The 18,348-nt window shown below is 44.5% G+C and overlaps 1 protein-coding gene across 20 annotated transcripts in view; it reads right to left on the bottom strand.

The window, feature by feature from the left end:
• CHFR (checkpoint with forkhead and ring finger domains) overlaps window positions 1-18,348 on the bottom strand; it is a 56,760-nt gene that overhangs the window by 8,915 nt on the left and 29,497 nt on the right. For 7 of the 20 annotated variants that reach the window (XR_011559983.1, XR_011559987.1, XR_011559984.1 and 4 more), the window contains exons 10-15: window positions 17,995-18,157; window positions 13,710-13,858; window positions 9,531-9,650; window positions 5,828-5,911; window positions 4,241-4,311; window positions 3,728-3,815 (exon numbers count right to left, since the gene is read on the bottom strand). Coding sequence is in view for 13 of the 20 variants with exons in the window: in XM_070762705.1 (XP_070618806.1) it covers window positions 3,728-3,815; window positions 4,241-4,311; window positions 5,828-5,911; window positions 9,531-9,650; window positions 13,710-13,858; window positions 17,995-18,157 (675 nt within the window). In the remaining 7 variants the exon portion in view is untranslated. Of the gene's footprint in view, window positions 1-3,727; window positions 3,816-4,240; window positions 4,312-5,827; window positions 5,912-9,530; window positions 9,672-13,709; window positions 13,859-17,994; window positions 18,158-18,348 lie in introns of all 20 variants that reach the window. The other 13 variants (XR_011559981.1, XR_011559986.1, XM_070762702.1 and 10 more) reach the window with 3 other exon arrangements.

Here is an 18,348-nt window from a genome sequence, read left to right as displayed (position 1 = left end):
TTTATAAAGCATTATTCAGTCTGCTCATTGCCCGCGTCATAGGGCCACACCCTTCCCTCCCCTCTGCGGCAAGCCTAATTGTGGGCTTACTCATGCTGGCTAAAGGGGGATCTACCGCTTTTACTTGTGTCTGTTGCCTCTTTCCCTCCCCAAGGGAGGAGGTGGAGTTACGAGGCCTAATTGTGGGCTTACTCATGCTGGCTAAAGGGGGATCTACCGCTTTTACTCGTGTCTGTTGCCTCTTTCCCTCCCCAAGGGAGGAGGTGGAGTTACGAGGCAATACTTCGGAGGTGTTTGGTATTACTTTCTCCCCCCCATTATCGTTGTTACTTTCTATAGTGGTACATGTCTGCTCTTGCAATTTTTTTGCCCATGCCCTCGTCTTAGGTCTGCACTGTTCTAATCCCCCCTTGTCCCCTGTGTTGGAACTGCATTGTGCCCCTCCCCCTCTACCTCCATGTTGCTCCAGTATGTTCCCTTGCTTCCCGTTGGGGGTTGCTCTACCCTCATTTAGCTGGTTTCTATGCCCGGCCTGGGGAATTCTGTTAGGGGCTGTATCCAATCCTAATGACCTATCCCCTTTAAGTCGTTGCTGGTGCCTTAAAGCCTGGTATGCCGCTGGCATATCAATATGTCTATTTAAAGAATTTTCATTGGAGAACCAGGCTTCCTTTAGGAGGCGACCTCCCTTGGTTTCATCTCGCGCCACTATGTGGGGGAAACGGCAAAAAGATTGAGAACTCGTATACACGAACACAAATTGGCGGTCCGACGTCATGAACAGCGTTCCCAGATTTGGATACACATGGAGGAGCAGGATCATGGCTTCGATTTCCAGGGAACTGAGATTCTGGCGCGAGATGAAACCAAGGGAGGTCGCTAAATGAGGGTAGAGCAACCCCCAACGGGAAGCAAGGGAACATACTGGAGCAACATGGAGGTAGAGGGGGAGGGGCACAATGCAGTTCCAACACAGGGGACAAGGGGGGATTAGAACAGTGCAGACCTAAGACGAGGGCATGGGCAAAAAAATGGCAAGAGCAGACATGTACCACTATAGAAAGTAACAACGATAATGGGGGGGAGAAAGTAATACCAAACACCTCCGAAGTATTGCCTCGTAACTCCACCTCCTCCCTTGGGGAGGGAAAGAGGCAACAGACACGAGTAAAAGCGGTAGATCCCCCTTTAGCCAGCATGAGTAAGCCCACAATTAGGCCTCGTAACTCCACCTCCTCCCTTGGGGAGGGAAAGAGGCAACAGACACGAGTAAAAGCGGTAGATCCCCCTTTAGGCAGCATGAGTAAGCCCACAATTAGGCCTCGTAACTCCACCTCCTCCCTTGGGGAGGGAAAGAGGCAACAGACACGAGTAAAAGCGGTAGATCCCCCTTTAGCCAGCATGAGTAAGCCCACAATTAGGCTTGCCGCAGAGGGGAGGGAAGGGTGTGGCCCTATGACGCGGGCAATGAGCAGACTGAATAATGCTTTATAAAGGTGATTGTCTCCCATGGCATTTTAATACTCTGACGAAGTTAGCAGCACGCTAACGAAAGCTAAGTGGTTTTATTAAAGTTTCTATGTTCCGGTGATCGAGATGGCTGCTGCCTCATCATTCATATACAGTACATATATATATATATATTGTAAATATGGTTATATAAAACAAACATAAAACAGTGCACAGTGCGTGTGCCCATCACCCGACCGACAATAACCATCACCACCAATTGCAGGGAGTTAAAATATTTACTAGTTTATATACTGTATATATATTTCCTTGGCTCTACTTTGCATTTGTTATTATTGAAAGAGTGATTGGAGTTTATTTTTCACATTTGCGTCACAGATTCTACACAGCATATAACCTTTCACCTTATTCCATCGTGCCATCAGCTTGTCCAGTTTATTTTCATCAAAGTTGTTTAATCTTATTTCCATGATTTCAAAATGAATGTGGTCCACCATGTATCAGTACCAGTTCTGTAGTGTCCATTTTATAGACTCTTTCCAACCCAATACCACTACTGCTTGAGTGCTTTCCAGTGCTGCAGTTTTTATTTCTTTAAAATCTCTTAGTCCTTCGTTTAATTAATATCGCTATTTCTTTTGTAATTATCCAATTAATATTTAACATTTTATTTATTTCGTTCTGCACTTCCTTCCAAAATTTCTGAATTTCTACACACTCCCAGAACATATGTATGTTCCCGAGGGAGGGAAATAAAGATTTACCTAGTAAAATACTTCTATAAATGAAGAAACTATACAGAATTATACTACTCTACTTTCTGTGTATTGCATATGAAAATACTGAGATATTTACTTATGTAACACAAATGAAATAGTTGTTGGAAAAGAAATGGGTGACTCTGTCTATTGAAAACATTGTTTTTATATTATAATAAAGATGGAATACAATAATGTATAATATTGTAAACTGTTAATGTACAAGAAAATACCCTTGAGAATCTGTAAAAGGGAATTGTTAATGTTCTACTTGATTTTGTCTTAGGTGTATGCTATGTCTATGCTGTATGTTGTAAGTGTTTTATTTGTATGTTTTTGTATACATGTATGTTTGTTTTATATATATATACAGTGTTCCCTCGATTTTTGCGGGTTCGAACTTCGCGAAAAGTCTATACCACGGGTTTTCAAAAATATTAATTAAAAAATACTTTGTGGTTTCCCCCCCTATACCACGGTTTTTCCCACCCGATGACATCATATATCATCATCAAACTTTTGTCCACCTTTAATAAATATTTTTTTTAATAAACTTTAATAAAGAAACATGGTGAGTAATAATCTAAATGGTTGCTAAGGGAATGGGAAATTGCAATTTAGGGGTTTAAAGTGTTAAGGGATGGCTTGTGATACTGTTCATAGCCAAAAATAGTGTATTTACTTCCGCATCTCTACTTCGCGGAAATTCGACTTTCGCGGGCGGTCTCAGAACGCATCCCCCCGCGAAAATCGAGGGAACACTGTATATACAAAAACAAATATACATATATAAAAAACATACAAATAAAACACTTACAACATACAGCAGAGGTCTTCAAACTTGGTAACTTTTAAGACTTGTGGACTTCAATTCCCAGAATTCTCCAGCCAGCATAGCTTGCTGGAGAATTCTGGGAGTTGAAGTCCACTGGTCTTAAAGTTGCCAAGTTTGAGGACTCCTGACATATAGCATACACCTAAGACAAAATCAAGTAGAACATGAACAATTTCCTTTTACAGATTCTCAAGGCTATTTTCTTGTACATTAACAGTTTACAATATTATACATCATTTTATTCCATTATATATATATATATATATATATATAATTTTAATTTTAAAAACATGTGACACATACAGATAGAATTGTCGGCTATTAATAAAATTAACTGCCTTGGAAATGGCCCTGGGTTGGGCCGAGAGGCAAATAAGGAGCTGTTGATGTTCCTTCAATACACCAGGGTGATTCGACACAAAAATATATAACCCTTCCCTGGTGCAGAGCTGAAGGGATTGGATACTGTAGCCTAGAGGATAATTCTCTGCCTTACGAGGCAAAGGTTGCAGGTTCAAGTCCCAGTGGGTATGGCTAGCTGATGAGGCCAAAACAAGGCCGAAATAGATCTATCCTAGTCTCCCTTATTTTTCAAATTCAGCAAAAAAACATGTGACATATATATATGTATATATACTATTTTTTCCCCCCAAAATAGATTTACCTGGTAAAATAAAAGTCCCTTTTTGGAGAGCTAGGAGGCTTTCATTCAGCACGTTTTTCCATGTCAACCCTCTAGACTTCAAGTAATCCTAGAAGAGAAGACAGGTAAAATGAAGAATGTTCAGAAGAACTTTCAAGTGGAGATTTCAAACTCCTTGGGAAAGGACGAGGAATGAAAGTGACAGTTCTCGAAAACACAAGAGTGGACATAGAAACATAGCAACATAGAAGATGGACGGCAGAAAAAGACCTCCTGGCCCATCTAGTCTGCCCTGTATTTTATCTTAGGATGGATCTATGTTTATCCCAGGCATGTTTAAATTCAGTTACTGTGGATTTGCCAACCACGTCTGCTGGAAAGTTTGTTCCAAGCATCTACCACTCTTTCAGTAAAATAATAATGGATAATAATGGACCTCACACGTTCTTACAAAATGCTTATCTCAAAAACAAACAAACAAACAAAAAACAAACCCACCCCAAAATAGCCCCCTCAACCTTTTGCAAACCATACCTTTAGAATATCTGATTCATAGTTATTGCCGTTAAGAACACCGTCTAAACATTTGTTACCAAGATTGAGTTCTGTTTAAAAAAGAAAAGGAAAAACATTATTAAGGTATATCTCTCTCTTGTTATCTATAGCGCTCTCTGTCTCTCAATCATCCTGTCGTCCTGTCTGTCTGTCGTCCTGTCCATCCATCCACCCACCCACCTGTTTCAGTATAGCAAATTATGTTAGAATAGGATTGTATTAAATCTGGATTTCTAGCATAAAAAATACTCTATTTCTATAAAACCCAGGACAAGGAAGGGCAATAAACTCGCCTAATCTGCATTCCTGGCAGTTACAACAGGGAAACAAACGGGGCTCAGATAAACAGCTCAAATAAACAAAGTTTTCACCACTCTGGACAGGACATTATAGGATCAAAGGGGGGAAATTTTCATTGCCTGGAGCACACAAACAGCAGGGCAATTAAGGAAGATTAGCCAGATAAAGAAGAAGCCTTCAGAGAAATTAGGTGTGAATAAACATCTGCTTTTAGGAAGTTCCAAGAAGATTGTTTCTTGATATCTATGGGAAAGGAAGAACTCAAAGATACGTTTGAAGTTGTATGGTTGATGTATCATTTTGACATGTATATGTAATTATACCCCATTTCCTTATGTTCCCAAATAAAAAGGAGCGCATGGCTCTACTCCATGTCACTTCACCCAGAGAGAGACAATGTGTCCAAGCTTTCTTTCTAGGATTCGTGTTCGTGAGTGACCCCACACGGCTGGGTTGCTCTTAGCCTCTTTTGAAGGCATTGCTTTCATTGGGGACTCAGCAGCATCCACACCCACCCACCCACCCAACCATCCATCCATGCATCTATCCATGCATCCACCCACCCATGCATCCATCCACCCACGCATCCATCCATCCATCCAACCATCCATCCATGCATCTATCCATCCATCCATCCATCCATCCAACCATTCCTCCCTCCCTCCCTCCCACCCATCCAGTTTTCCCACAAAACAAGACATTCCCTGACCATGATCTCAATCGGGCTTCTGAGTGCAGTGCAATAGGGCCAAGCATTTATTTCAGGGTTCAAAAAAAATATAACACAGGGTCTTATTTTCAGGGAAACACCATAGTGTCCTGAAGAAGCTGCAAGGTATTTCATGAATTAGTCAGGATCTCTTAGAATCGAGCTGCAGTTTCCCAAAGCAGGTGCCACTAGTATATTATCCTAGATCAGTGTTTCCCAACCTTGGCAACTTGAAGATATCTGGACTTCAACTCCCAGAATTCCCCAGCCAGCGAATGCTGGCTGGGGAATTCTGGGAGTTGAAGTCCAGATATCTTCAAGTTGCCAAGGTTGGGAAACACTGTCCTAGATGAAGGAAGAGGGGTTCTACTTTACTGTGTATAAGTCTATAGCTTTATTTATGGAAAAAGACTTACTCATGGAAGCCAACTGCCCCCTGCAGAAGGCAGACTGGAAGCCAAGGGGGGGAAGAATCTCAGCAGTGCCAGTAAACTGCAACAGAGGTTGGGGTTTTTTTTGCAAGGGGAAAGAGGGGATGATTGCAAACAGGATCATACCGCAGAATGGGGCTAAACAGCCCAAGCAGGAAACACGGGGACATCCCCAATACATATGGCAGAAGGACTGGTGGCAAAGGGTACCTGTGAAGATGGAAATGAAAAATATAGACAGAGGCCACTGGTTAAATTCCCTGCCCTCCCCATTTATTTTCAGTCATCAGAACGTTTAGGTGGGACTGGATCTCCCAAGCTCCTGGTGATTGGCCCAGAGTCACCTAGCCAGCTTTCACGCCTAAGGCAGGACTGGAACGCACCACCTCCTTGGTGACTGTTCCAAAGTCGCCCAGTTGGCTTTTATTAGAGCCGATGTGGTGCAGTGCAATGGCTCACTCTGCTGACTGCCAGGAGTTTGATCCTGACTGGCTCAAGGTTGAGTCAGGCTTCTATCTTTCTGAGGTGGGTAAAATGAGGACCCAGATTGTTGTGGGGTAATAGGCTGACTTTGTAAACTGCTTAGAGAGCCGAAAAGTGCTTTGAAGCAGTATATAAGTCAAAGGGCTTTTGCTATTTTCCTTCATTCCTTCCTTCCTTCCTCCCCTTCCTTCCTTCCCTCCCTCCTTCCTCCCTCCCTCCCCTTCCTTCCCTCCCACCCTCCTTCCTCCCCTTCCTTCCTTCCGGTTGACTCAGCCTTCCATCCTTCTGAGGTGGGTAAAATGAGGTCCCAGATTGTTGTGGGGTAATAGGCTGACTTTGTAAACTGCTTCGAGGGGGCTGGACAGTGCTGTGAAGCAATATATAACCTTAGGGGCTATTGCTATTGCCCTTCCTTCCTTCCCTTCCTTCCTCCCCTTCCTCCCTCCCTCCCCTTCCTTCCTTCCCTCCCTTTCCTTCCTTCCCTCCCTTCCTCCCTCCCTTTCCTTCCTCCCCTTCCTCCCTCCCCTTCCTTCCCTTCCTTCCTCCCTCCTTTCCTTCCTTCCTCCCTCTCTTCTGGTTGACTCAGCCTTCCATCCTTCTGAGGTGGGTAAAATGAGGTCCCAGATTGTTGTATGCTGAGTTTGTAAACTTCTTCGAGGGGGCTGGACAGCGCTGTGAAGCGATATATAACCTTAAGGGCTATTGCCCTCCCCTCCCTCCCTCTTTCCTTCCTTCCTTCTGGTTGACTCAGCCTTCCATCCTTCCGATGCAAGTAAAATGAGGACCCAGATGGTTGGGGGCAAAAGGCTGACTCTGTCAAACTGCTTAAAGAGGACTGTAAAGCAGTATAGAAGTCAAAGTGTTATTGCTATTCCACTTCCCTTCCCTCCTTCTCTCCCTCCCTCCCTCTCCCCCTGTTGTTAGAAAGTAGTATTGCAGGCTAACTCTGCTGACTGCCAGGAATTCGATCCTGACCAGCTCAAGGTTGACTCAGCCTTCCATCCTTCCGAGGTGGGTAAAATGAGGATCCAGACTGTTGGGGGCAAGATGCTGACTCTGTAAACCGCTTAGAGAGGGCTGTAAAAGCACTATGAAGCGGTATATAAGTCTAAGTGCTATTGCTATTATGGTTAAGGCCAAACTAGAACTCACCATCCCTGGCTTTCTAGCTTTCAAGCCTTAACCATTGGACTAGGCTCTAACTAGATGGGAGTAAGAAGCAGAAGGAAAAATTTCTAACAAAGTGGGCTGACCAGCTATGATGGTGTTCAAGACATCTGCCAACTCCTTCAACTCCATCTTTGGTCAGTGAAAGTGCTGTATCACCGCCCCAAATATAGGAGGAATATGGGAGGAAACAGGGTCTATAAAATAGTTGGTACCTCTACTTAAGAACTTTTCTAGATAAGAACCGGGTGTCCAAGATTTTTTTGCCTCTTCTTAAGAACCATTTTCTACTTAAGAACCTGAGCCTGGAAAAATTTCCCAGGAAATTTGAGAGCAGCACGAAGGCCCGGCCAGTTTCCTGCCATTCCCCTGGGTTTCTCTCTCTGGCGCAGTGTAGGGGAGGCAGCCTCGCGTCGGGTGTATGGGAGACGCATGCTCCTCCTCGCCGTCTCAGAGTCCCTCTTTTTTTTTTTTAAGCCTTAAAGTTTTGGATTTTTTTGATTCCCCTCCCCTTACCGTCTTCCTTCGGCAGCGACTGTCCTCCTCCTCTTCCTCCTCCTCCTCCTCCCACCCAAATTCCAAGCTTTTATTTCTTTCCTAATGGGTTTGCACACATTATCTGCTTTTAGAAACATAGAAACATAGAAGACTGACGGCAGAAAAAGACCTCATGGTCCATCTAGTCTGCCCTTATACTATTTCCTGTATTTTATCTTACAATGGATAAATGTTTATCCCAGGCATGTTTAAATTCAGTGACTGTGGATTTACCAACCACGTTTGCTGGAAGTTTGTTCCAAAGATCTACTACTCTTTCAGTGAAATAATATTTTCTCACGTTGCTTTTGATCTTTCCCCCTTCAGATTGTGTCCCTTTGTTCTTGTGTTCACTTTCCTATTAAAAACACTTCCCTCCTGAACCTTATTTAACCCTTTAACGTATTTAAATGTTTCGATCATGTCCCCCCTTTCCCTCTGTCCTCCAGACTATACAGATTGAGTTCATTAAGTCTTTCCTGATACGTTTTATGCTTAAGACCTTCCACCATTCTTGTAGCCTGTCTTACATTGATTCCTATGGGAAAAATTGCTTCTACAGTGGAACCTCGACATACGAGCAGCTCTACTTACGAGCTACTCGAGATAAGAGCTGGGAGGGGAGCGACATTTTTGTTTGCCTCCCGAGCTCACATTCGGGATACGAGCGCCAAGGAGCTGTCTCCTGAAGCCGAACGATAACTTCCGCGTTCGGCTTCAGGAGACAGCTCCTTGGCGCTCGTATCCCGCGTGTTTTAAAAGGTTGCAGCCAGCCTGGGGGGCTCGGGGGGGTGCTGGCAAGCCCCCCAGGCCGGCTGCAACCTTTTAAAACACGCGCGCCGCTTCGCAGCTGTCTCCTGAAGCCGAACGCTAACTTCCGCGTTTGGCTTCAGGAGACAGCTGCGAAGCGGCGCGGGTGTTTTAAAACGTGGCAGCCGGCCTGGGGGGCTCGGGGGGGTGCTGGCAAGCCCCCCAGGCCGGCTGCAACCTTTTAAAACACGTGCGCCGCTTCGCAGCTGTCTCCTGAAGCCGAACGCTAACTTCCGCGTTTGGCTTCAGGAGACAGCTGCGAAGCGGCGCGCGTGTTTTAAAACGTGGCAGCCAGCCTGGGGGGCTCGGGGGCTTCCCCCCGAGCCCCCCAGGCCGGCTGTGACGTTTTAAAACACGCGCGCCGCTTCGCAGCTGTCTCCTGAAGCCAAACGCTAACTTCCGCGTTCGGTGGCAGCGGTTTTTTTTGTTGTTGCACGGATTAATTGACTTTACATTGTTTCCTATGGGAAACAATGTTTCGTCATCCGAGCGTTCCGACTTACGAGCCTCCTTCCGGAACCAATTAGTCTCGTAAGTCGGGGTTCTACTGTACTTACAAACCTTTCTACTTAAGAACCTGGTCATGGAACAAATTAAGTTCTTAAGTAGAGGTGTCACTGTATTCTGCATTAGCAATTTTCCCTAAAGATACATGGACTCTTTTCTGTGATCTCTTCGGACTCAATATGCATATTGATCTTTTCTTTTGACTTTGTTTGCAATAAAGTTTTTTTTCTGGCTTTCATTATTCCTGATCCTGGGGTTTCCCCCCCCCCCCCCCCTACAGGCTGAAAGGCCCATGTTTTTCCAAGGAGAAAGCTCTCTTGCTTACACTGCTGTGGGGCGATGTTCGGGTTCTGTTCCCGGTCCGCTCGACGGTCCGGCATGGGTTGGAAACAGCAAGTGCAGAAGACGTGGCTTCCTTGAGCTGGGCAGACATATTCCTGGAGTGCTGCGGGAGGAGAAATCGCCACTGACAGGTGGTACAAAATACAGAGATACCTCGTCTTACAAACGCCTCGTCATACAAACTTTTTGAGATACAAACCCGGGGTTTAAGATTTTCCCCCCTCTATTTTCACCTTACAAACCCACCGCCGCCCATGGGATTCCCTGCCTCCGGACTTCCGTTGCCAACGAAGCACCCGTTTTTGCACTGCTGGGATTCCCCTGAGGCTCCCCTCCATGGGAAACCCCACCTCCGGACATCCGTGTTTTTGTGATGCTGCAGGGGAATCCCAGCAGGAAAATCCCAGCAGCGCAAAAACGGGCGCTTCGCTGGCAACGGAAGTCCAGAGGTGGGGTTTCCCAGCGAGGGGAGCCTCAGTGAAATCGCAGCATCGCATAAACACAGAGGTCTGGAGGTGGGTTTTCGAGGACTTCGGTGTTTTTGCGATGCTGCGATTTCACTGATGCTCCCTTCGCTGGGAAATCCCACCTCCGGACTTCCGTTGCCAGCGAAGCGCTCGTTTTTGCGATGCTGGGATTCCCCTGCTGGGATTCCCCTGCAACATTGCAAAAACACAGAAGTCCGATCTCCCTTTGAAAGCCTCCAGGGATGAAGTTCCCATGTTAAGAGCCGGGGTGGCGCAGTGGTTAGAGTGCATCACTGCAGGCTATTTCAGCTAACTGTCAGGCCCAAAGTCATTATGTGAAGTTAGAGGTTTTTGGCTTGACAGCAGCAGCGATAGGGGTGAGAGAGAGAGAGAGATTTATACCAACACACACTTATTTATTTTATTTATTTATTTATTAATTAGATTTGTATGCCGCCCCTCTCCGAATACTCGGGACGGCTAACAACAATAAAGAAAACAATGTAACAAATCTAATATTAAAAAATAATCTAAAAAAACCCAATTTAAGAGACCAATCATACAAACAAGCATACCATGTATAAATTCTATAAGGCTAGAGGGAAGGGGGGGGAAAATTCAATTCCCCCATGCCTGACAACAGAGGTGGGTTTTAAGGAGCTTGCGAAAGGCAAGGAGGGTGGGGGCAACTCTGATATCTGGGGGGAGCTGGTTCCAGAGGGTCAGGGCCGCCACAGAGAAGGCTCTTCTCCTGGGTCCCGCCAAATGACATTGTTTAGTTGACGGGACCCGGAGAAGACCAACCCTGTGGGACCTGACCGGTCGCTGGGATTCCACTCCTTTACGCAGAGCCCAAGGTCAACTGAACGATTGAAGAAACCAATAATCCCTGCACCGGATTGGTCCACATGATTGCACTTGTGGGGAATGTGAAATGAACTTTAACCTGGATGGAAACTGAAAGGGAAATTCAGTGTTGGGAATAAATCAAACCTTGTGTGAGAATACAGGAGTGGAGTGTGACTTATTTCTCAAATGCTACTCGGTTCGCTGCTAGCTGTAGTTCAGCAAGTTCAAATCTCACTATCTTGGCTCAAGGTTGACTCAGCCTTCCCATCTTTCCGAGGTGGGTCAAATGAGGACCCAGATTGTTGGGGGTAATAGGCCGATTCTGTAAACCGCTGTAAAGGCACTACAAAGTGGAAAATAAGTCTAAATGCTATTGCTATCAAACAACTTGCCTGACAGCTGTGGACAGCTTCTCTCCAATGACTCTCTCCAAGAAGGATTGTGGGCAGCGTAGGAGCAAACTCAAACTCAACCCAGACAAGACGGAGTGGCTGTGGGTCTTGCCTCCCAAGGACAATTCCATCTGTCCATCCATCACCCTGGGGGGAAGAATCATTGACCTCCTCAGAGAGGGTTCGCAACTTGGGCATCCTCCTCGATCCACAGCTCACATTAGAGAAACATCTTTCAGCTGTGGCAAAGGGGACGTTTGCCCAGGTTCGCCTGGTGCACCAGTTGCGGCCCTATTTGGACCGGGAGTCACTGCTCACAGTCACTCATGCCCTCATCACCTCAAGGTTCGACTACTGTAATGCTCTCTACATGGCGCTACCTTTGAAAAGTGTTCGGAAACTGCTGCGAGAGCAATCATGGGCTTCCCAAGGTATGCCCATGTTACACCAACACTCCGCAGTCTGCATTGGTTGCCGATCAGTTTCCGGTCACAATTCAAAGTGTTGCTTATGACGTATAAAGCCCTTCATGGCACCGGACCAGATTATCTCAGGGACCGCCTTCTGCGGCACGAATCCCAGCGACCAGTTAGGTCCCACAGAGTGGGTCTTCTCTGGGTCACGTCGACTAAACAATGCCGCTTGGCGGGACCCAGGGGAAGAGCCTAATCTGTGGCCGCCCCGGCCCTCTGGAACCAATTCCCCCCAGAGATTAGAATTGCCCCCACCCTCCTTGCCTTTCGTAAGCTACTTAAAACCCACCTCTGCCGCCAGCCATGGCGGAATTAAGATTCCTTTTCCCCCTAGGCCTTTACAATTTTATGCATGGTATGTTTATATGTATGTTTGGTTTTTTATATTAAGGGGTTTTTAATTCGCTTTTAGTATTGGATTATTATTGTACACTGTTTATGATTGCTGTTAGCCGCCCCGAGTCTTCAGGGAGGAGTGGCATATAAATCCAATAAATAAATAAATAAAATAAATACAAATGCATACCAGCGGTATCAGAAAAACTGTGCAGAGGCAGAATAAACAGCACAGGGCCCCCCCACCCACATTTCACTGGGGCGCGCAGTAGAAAAATCAGCCTTCTCTGTGGCAGCCCCAGCCCTCTGGAATTAACTCCTCCCGGAGATTAGAACTGCCCCCACCCTCCTTGTCTTTCGTAAATTACTCAAGACCCATCTATACCGCCAGGCACGGGGGAGTTGCGACACCTTTTCCTCAGGCTTTTTTTAATATTTATGTTTGGGTATGTATATGTTGTTTGCTTTTTTAAATATGATAGGGTTTTAATATTAGATTTGTTTTCGCTGGAATATTGTTTTTATTATTGTTGTGAGCCGCCCCGAGTCTTCGTAGAGGGGCGGCATACAAATCTAATAAATTGAATTGAATTGAATTTTTTTCCCCCCAGGGAAGCCAAGATCTTGATAGGCTCGTGAAAAAGTTACAAGGTCCATCTGGCCTTTCCAACTCAAGAAGATAACACCTGGATGCAGTGGGCTGCACAGAAATTTAACAACTGGTTCGCCTAGTGCAGAACTGAAAATGTGGGTGAACACAGTGTGATTTCATGCGCGCGTGCTTCCAGCACATCTTTCTCAGGCAGCTGCATGAAACATAGAAACATAGAAGACTGACGGCAGAAAAAGACCTCATGGTCCATCTAGTCTGCCCTTATACTATTTCCTGTATTTTATCTTACAATGCATATATGTTTATCCCAGGCATGTTTAAATTCAGTTACTGTGGATTTACCAACCACGTCTGCTGGAAGTTTGTTCCAAGGATCTACTACTCTTTCAGTAAAATAATATTTTCTCATGTTGCCTTTGATCATTCCCCCAACTAACTTCAGATTGTGTCCCCTTGTTCTTGTGTTCACTTTCCTATTAAAAACACTTCCCTCCTGGACCTTATTTAACCCTTTAACATATTTCAATGTTTCGATCATGTCCCCCCTTTTCCTTCTGTCCTCCAGACTGTACAGATTGAGTTCATGAAGTCTTTCCTAATACGTTTTATGCTTAAGACCTTCCACCATTCTTGTAGCCCGTCTTTGGACCCGTTCCATTTTGTCAATATCTTTTTGTAGGTGAGGTCTCCAGAACCGAACACAGTACTCCAAATGTGGTCTCACCAGCGCTCTATATAAGGGGATCACAATCTCCCTCTACCTGCTTGTTATACCTCTAGCTATGCAGCCGAGCATCCTACTTGCTTTTCCTACTGCCCGACCACACTGCTCACCCATTTTGAGACTGTCAGAAATCACTACCCCTAAATCCTTCTCTTCTGAAGTTTTTGCTAACACAGAGTGAGTGATACGCTGGTTGAACGAGCCAGATTGAGATATATAGGACGGGATAGCGCCAGGCTGGTGGGTGGGCCCAGCTGCTGGTTGGAACTACCAGTTCACCAAACCAGTCTGAACTGCCAACAGCTCACCTCTACCTGCTGGGAAGTTGGAAGAAGTCGATGGGGAATCTCCAGGAACCTGCCCAGGTTCTGGTCTTTCGTCCTCCTCGTGAAAGGTGAAATGTGGGACACTTTGCCGACGATAACCAGGACACTGCCGGCATACGACGTATGTCTGACTGCAAAGATGGAGAGGCATGTTTGTGAAATTGCCACGGTAATTGCCACAAAGTGAGTTCCGATCCAGCCCAAATAGCCACCTTGAAGTCTAACTGGTTCATTATGCCGTTAGAACAATGGACAATTAGCCAGTGGAACAGCCTGCCTCCAGAAGTTGTGAGTACTCCATCACTGGAGGTTTTTAAGGCAACTTCTGTTCCGCTGGTTGATCTCACTCTCTGAAAATTCTTCCTTATTTCCAGGTTGAATCTCTCCTTGTTCAGTTTCCATCCATTGTTCCTTGCCTGGCTTTCAGGTGCTTTGGAAAACCTACCCCTCTCTAGGGCAGCCCCTCAAATATTGGAATGCTACTATTCTGTCTCCCCGGGTCCTTCTCTTCACTATACTAGCCATGCCACGTTCCTTTCTTGCCACTTTGTTAAATCAAATCACTGCAGTTCTTAAGTTAGTATCTGTTCTGTCGGGCTCTCTGGTAGAATCCTCCCAAAAATTCACAGGTACAAATTTCAGACACACACACGTTTGAAAATTCAAAACAATCTTCTTTGTAATGAAAATTCACTTAAACTAAGCCCTCTTTTGGTATAGCCAAGAGCACTCGTCTCCAAACAAACTGGTAAATTATACAAGTCCCTTATCAGTTCTGTGATAGTTAGCTTGCAGCTGTGAGGCAATTTACAGTCCTTCTTTCACAAAGTGAAACACACTTTGCTCTGGTTTAGTTTCAAAGCAGGGAAAAATCAGCACACAAAAGGTCAAAGTCAGTAAAGCAGTCACGAAACACAACGATCAGATAATCCTCCACAATGGCCAAACCCACAGGCTGCTCTTTATAGCAGCCTCACTAATTACCACAGCCCCACCCAACCACAGGTGGCCTCATATTCTTTGATAATAATCTCTCAGTTGTTGTTGCCTATGCATCGCTCTCCGCATGCCTGTGTGTATCATTAACTCTTGTTCTGAATCCAAGGAGGAGCTAGATAATTGATCTCCTTCTGAGCTGTCTGCCACACTCTCCTCCTCCCTGTCACTCATGTCTTCTTGGTCAGAGGAGCCTTCATCAGCAGATTCCACCGGGGGCAAAACAGGCCTGCAGCATGTGGATGTCTCCCCCACATCCACAGTCCTTGGGGCAGGAGCTGGGCCAGAGCTAACCACAACAGTATCCAAGGGGATTAAGTGGATTCTCCAATTTGATTGTTTGTTTGTTTGTTTGTTTGTTCATTCGTTCATTCATTAGATTTGTATTAAGACTCTGCACTGCAAACCAGAACAACTGGACACAAGGAGAGTCCCCCCCCCCCAAAATGCAATCACTCTGCTCAACAACTAATTTCCACAACACCATCAAATACTTTACTAAGACTGTATTGCTATTATTCTTCTCATCCTTCCTCTCTTCCCACTTACGACTATGACTATGTAGCTTGTATCTTTATGAAATATATTGTCTTATTTAATTCCCTAGTAGTATTTGATTGCTTATTAGTAACCTATGACTATCACTAATGCTTATTGTTTATCACAAAGTCTGAAAAGGGCATCACAAAAGGTCACAAATGTTGATCATGTGACTCCGGACCACTGCAACCACCATAAAATATGAGTTGGTTGCCAAGCCTCTCCAAATTCTGAATGATCAAGAAGAATCTGATTTTTATATTATTTGGAATAAAGTTTATACATGGATAGATAAAAATAAAATTAAAATTAAGGTTACGAAAATTGCATGAATATATCCAAATGTTATTGATATTTGTTGTTGTTGTTGGTTTTTCTTTTTTCTTTTTTTTATTAACTTAACCCTATGTTTATTAGAATATGTAGACAAAATTCTTCTTTTCACTTAAAATATTATGTTTAAAGACTTAAGAATATATCCTTTTTTCTGTATTAAAAATTGACTTCAAGAAAAGAGGGGTAATTGTAACCCCTATTATGTGTTTTAAATGTTTGTGAGTTTGTATATCTTTTTATGGAAAAAATAATAAAGTATATTTTAAGAAAAAAAATTCTGATCGTGTAATCGAGGGTGTTGCTACATGGTTGTTAAGTATGAAAACCAGTTCACAGTTCATTCCCCCCCCCCCTGTTGTCATTTTGAATGGCTACTAAATGAAGCGTTAGAAATCAAGGACCACCTGTTCTGCTTTAATGAAAATTGTTTGCACATTTGAGAGTGTCCTGAAGTTGGCTGAGACCGGCTTGGAGGCTTCGGTGTTGTCTGGTGACGAGGGGAACAGGGGTGGGAGTTGGAATAGAGATAGCTGGGGTTTTGCAGCCAAAACAAAATAGTTCCTTGGAAACCAAGGACAGTCCAACAGGTGGCTGGAGAGAAGAGGAGGAGGAGTACAGAACCAGGCAAACAGCCAGCAACTAGATTAGATAATATGACTTATTGTTTGGGGGAAAGGAAATTTCCATTGGGGGCCTGTATATTGCACGGACAAAAAGAGAGCTGTGAAAATATCTATAGACCTTTCACATCCTGGACATAAATTGTTTCAACTTCTACCCTCAAAACAACACTATGGAGCACTGCACACCAGAACAACTGGACACAAGGGGAGTTTCCCCCCACAAATGCCATCACTCTGCTCAATAACTAATTTCCACAACACCGTCAAATAATTTACTAAGACTGTATTACTATTATTCTCATCCTTCCTCTCTTCCCACTTATGACTATAACTAGGTTGCTTGTATCTTGATGAAATATACTTGTCTTATTTAGGTTCCTAGTAGTATTTGCTTATTAGTAACCTATGACTATCACTAAGTGTTGTGTCTTTATGATTTTTGATGAATGTATTTTATTTTTCTTTATGTATACCGAGAGCATATGCACCAAAGGCAAATTCCTTCAGTATCCAATCACACTTGGCCAATGAAGTATTCAATTCTAATTCCTCTATTCTAATTCCAATATTGCTCTACTCTAATTCCAAATTCAAATATTCCTTAATTTTAATTCCAAATTGCACTATTCCTCTATTCTAATTCCAAATTCCACTATTACTGTATTCTAATTCCAAATTCCACTACAGTGTTCCCTCGATTTTCGCGGGTTCAAACTTCGCGAAACGGCTATACCACGGTTTTTCAAAAAATATTAATTAAAAAATACTCCGTGGTTTTTTTTCTATACCACGGTTTTTTCCACCCAATTATGTCATACGTCATCACCAAGAGTCACTTCTCTCTCTCTTTCCTGTCATTCTCTGCTTCAATCATTTTCTCATTTCTCTTTTTTTCTCCCCTTTTTTCTATCATTTCTCTCTCTACCTTTCACTCTCCTCCCCTCTTGCTCTCTCTCTCTCTCTCCCTCTCTCCTTTCTATCTCGCTCTGTCTGTTGCTCTCTCTCTGTGAGAATGCCTGCCCCGCCTCTCCTGTAGCCCCCTCGCTGACAGCTGGGACGAAAGCGCTCTCAGCTATGGGACTGCGAGAGGGGCGGGGCAGGCATTCTCAAAGCGCTCAGAGCGGCTAGCAGCCAAATGAGGAGGACGAGAAGCCGTAGTCGCCAGCGCTGCTACAGGAGGACCCATGCTCCAAGAAAGCCGGTGAGAGGGGCGGATCAGGCGGGCGGGGGGTAGCGGCGAGGGGGCCGGAGGCGCGATGGCGGCCGACATTCAAAACAATCTTTGCCGGCCTCCGCACTTTCGTCGCTCCCCGCCCCTAACTTCAAGCCCGGCTCCTTGCGCGGCCTTGGAAAAGGGTGCGCGGGGGTAGTTTTTGGCTGTCCATAGCCAAAAATTGTGTTTTTACTTCCGCATCTCTGCTTCGCAGAAATTCGACTTTCATGGGCAGTCTGGGAACGCAACGCCCACGAAAATCGAGGGATCACTGTATTCCACTATTCTAATTCCAAATTCCACTATTCTAATTTCCCCAGTCCTCTTTATTCTACTCTACCCTACTGTACCCTAACATACCTTTTACTTTTTAATTAGGTGAAAACTTGTGGGAACTCTCTCACCAGAGTTGTGTCAATGTTACCTCCAAATAAAACTGTTCTTTGAGGAATCTACCTGCCTCATAGTTCTGTTTGCTATGGGTGTATTACTTCAGAGGCTGACACCTGTTGTAAGAGAACCCACCCAAGTATATCCGCTGCCCACATGATCTTTTTACCTAATATCAGAGGATTCGCTGTCTACATCTGACAGATCCAGCATGTCTTCTGAACTTCCATCTTCATCTGAAAAGGATCTTCGAATCTTCGGCTGTAGCATGTCCTGAGTGATTTTGTTCCGAGCATCCATACTTTTAAGGTCTTCTTCACTACGACACTTATCTAGAAAGTAAAAAAACAAATAAACTTCTGTTATGGTCGAAATGCGGATCATAGAATTATTATTTATTAATTTATTATTATTATTTATTAAATTTGTATGCCACCCCTCTCCGCAGACTCGGGGCGGCTCACAGCAGCAATAGAAAACAATATACAATACAAATCTAATATTACAAAGTTAAAAACACATA

The sequence above is a fragment of the Erythrolamprus reginae genome, chromosome 10, assembly GCF_031021105.1.
Source record: "Erythrolamprus reginae isolate rEryReg1 chromosome 10, rEryReg1.hap1, whole genome shotgun sequence".
Lineage (NCBI taxonomy): Eukaryota > Metazoa > Chordata > Lepidosauria > Squamata > Dipsadidae > Erythrolamprus > Erythrolamprus reginae.
The sequence above is the reverse complement of the archived record's forward strand: the minus strand, read 5'-3'. Positions and strand labels throughout refer to the sequence as shown.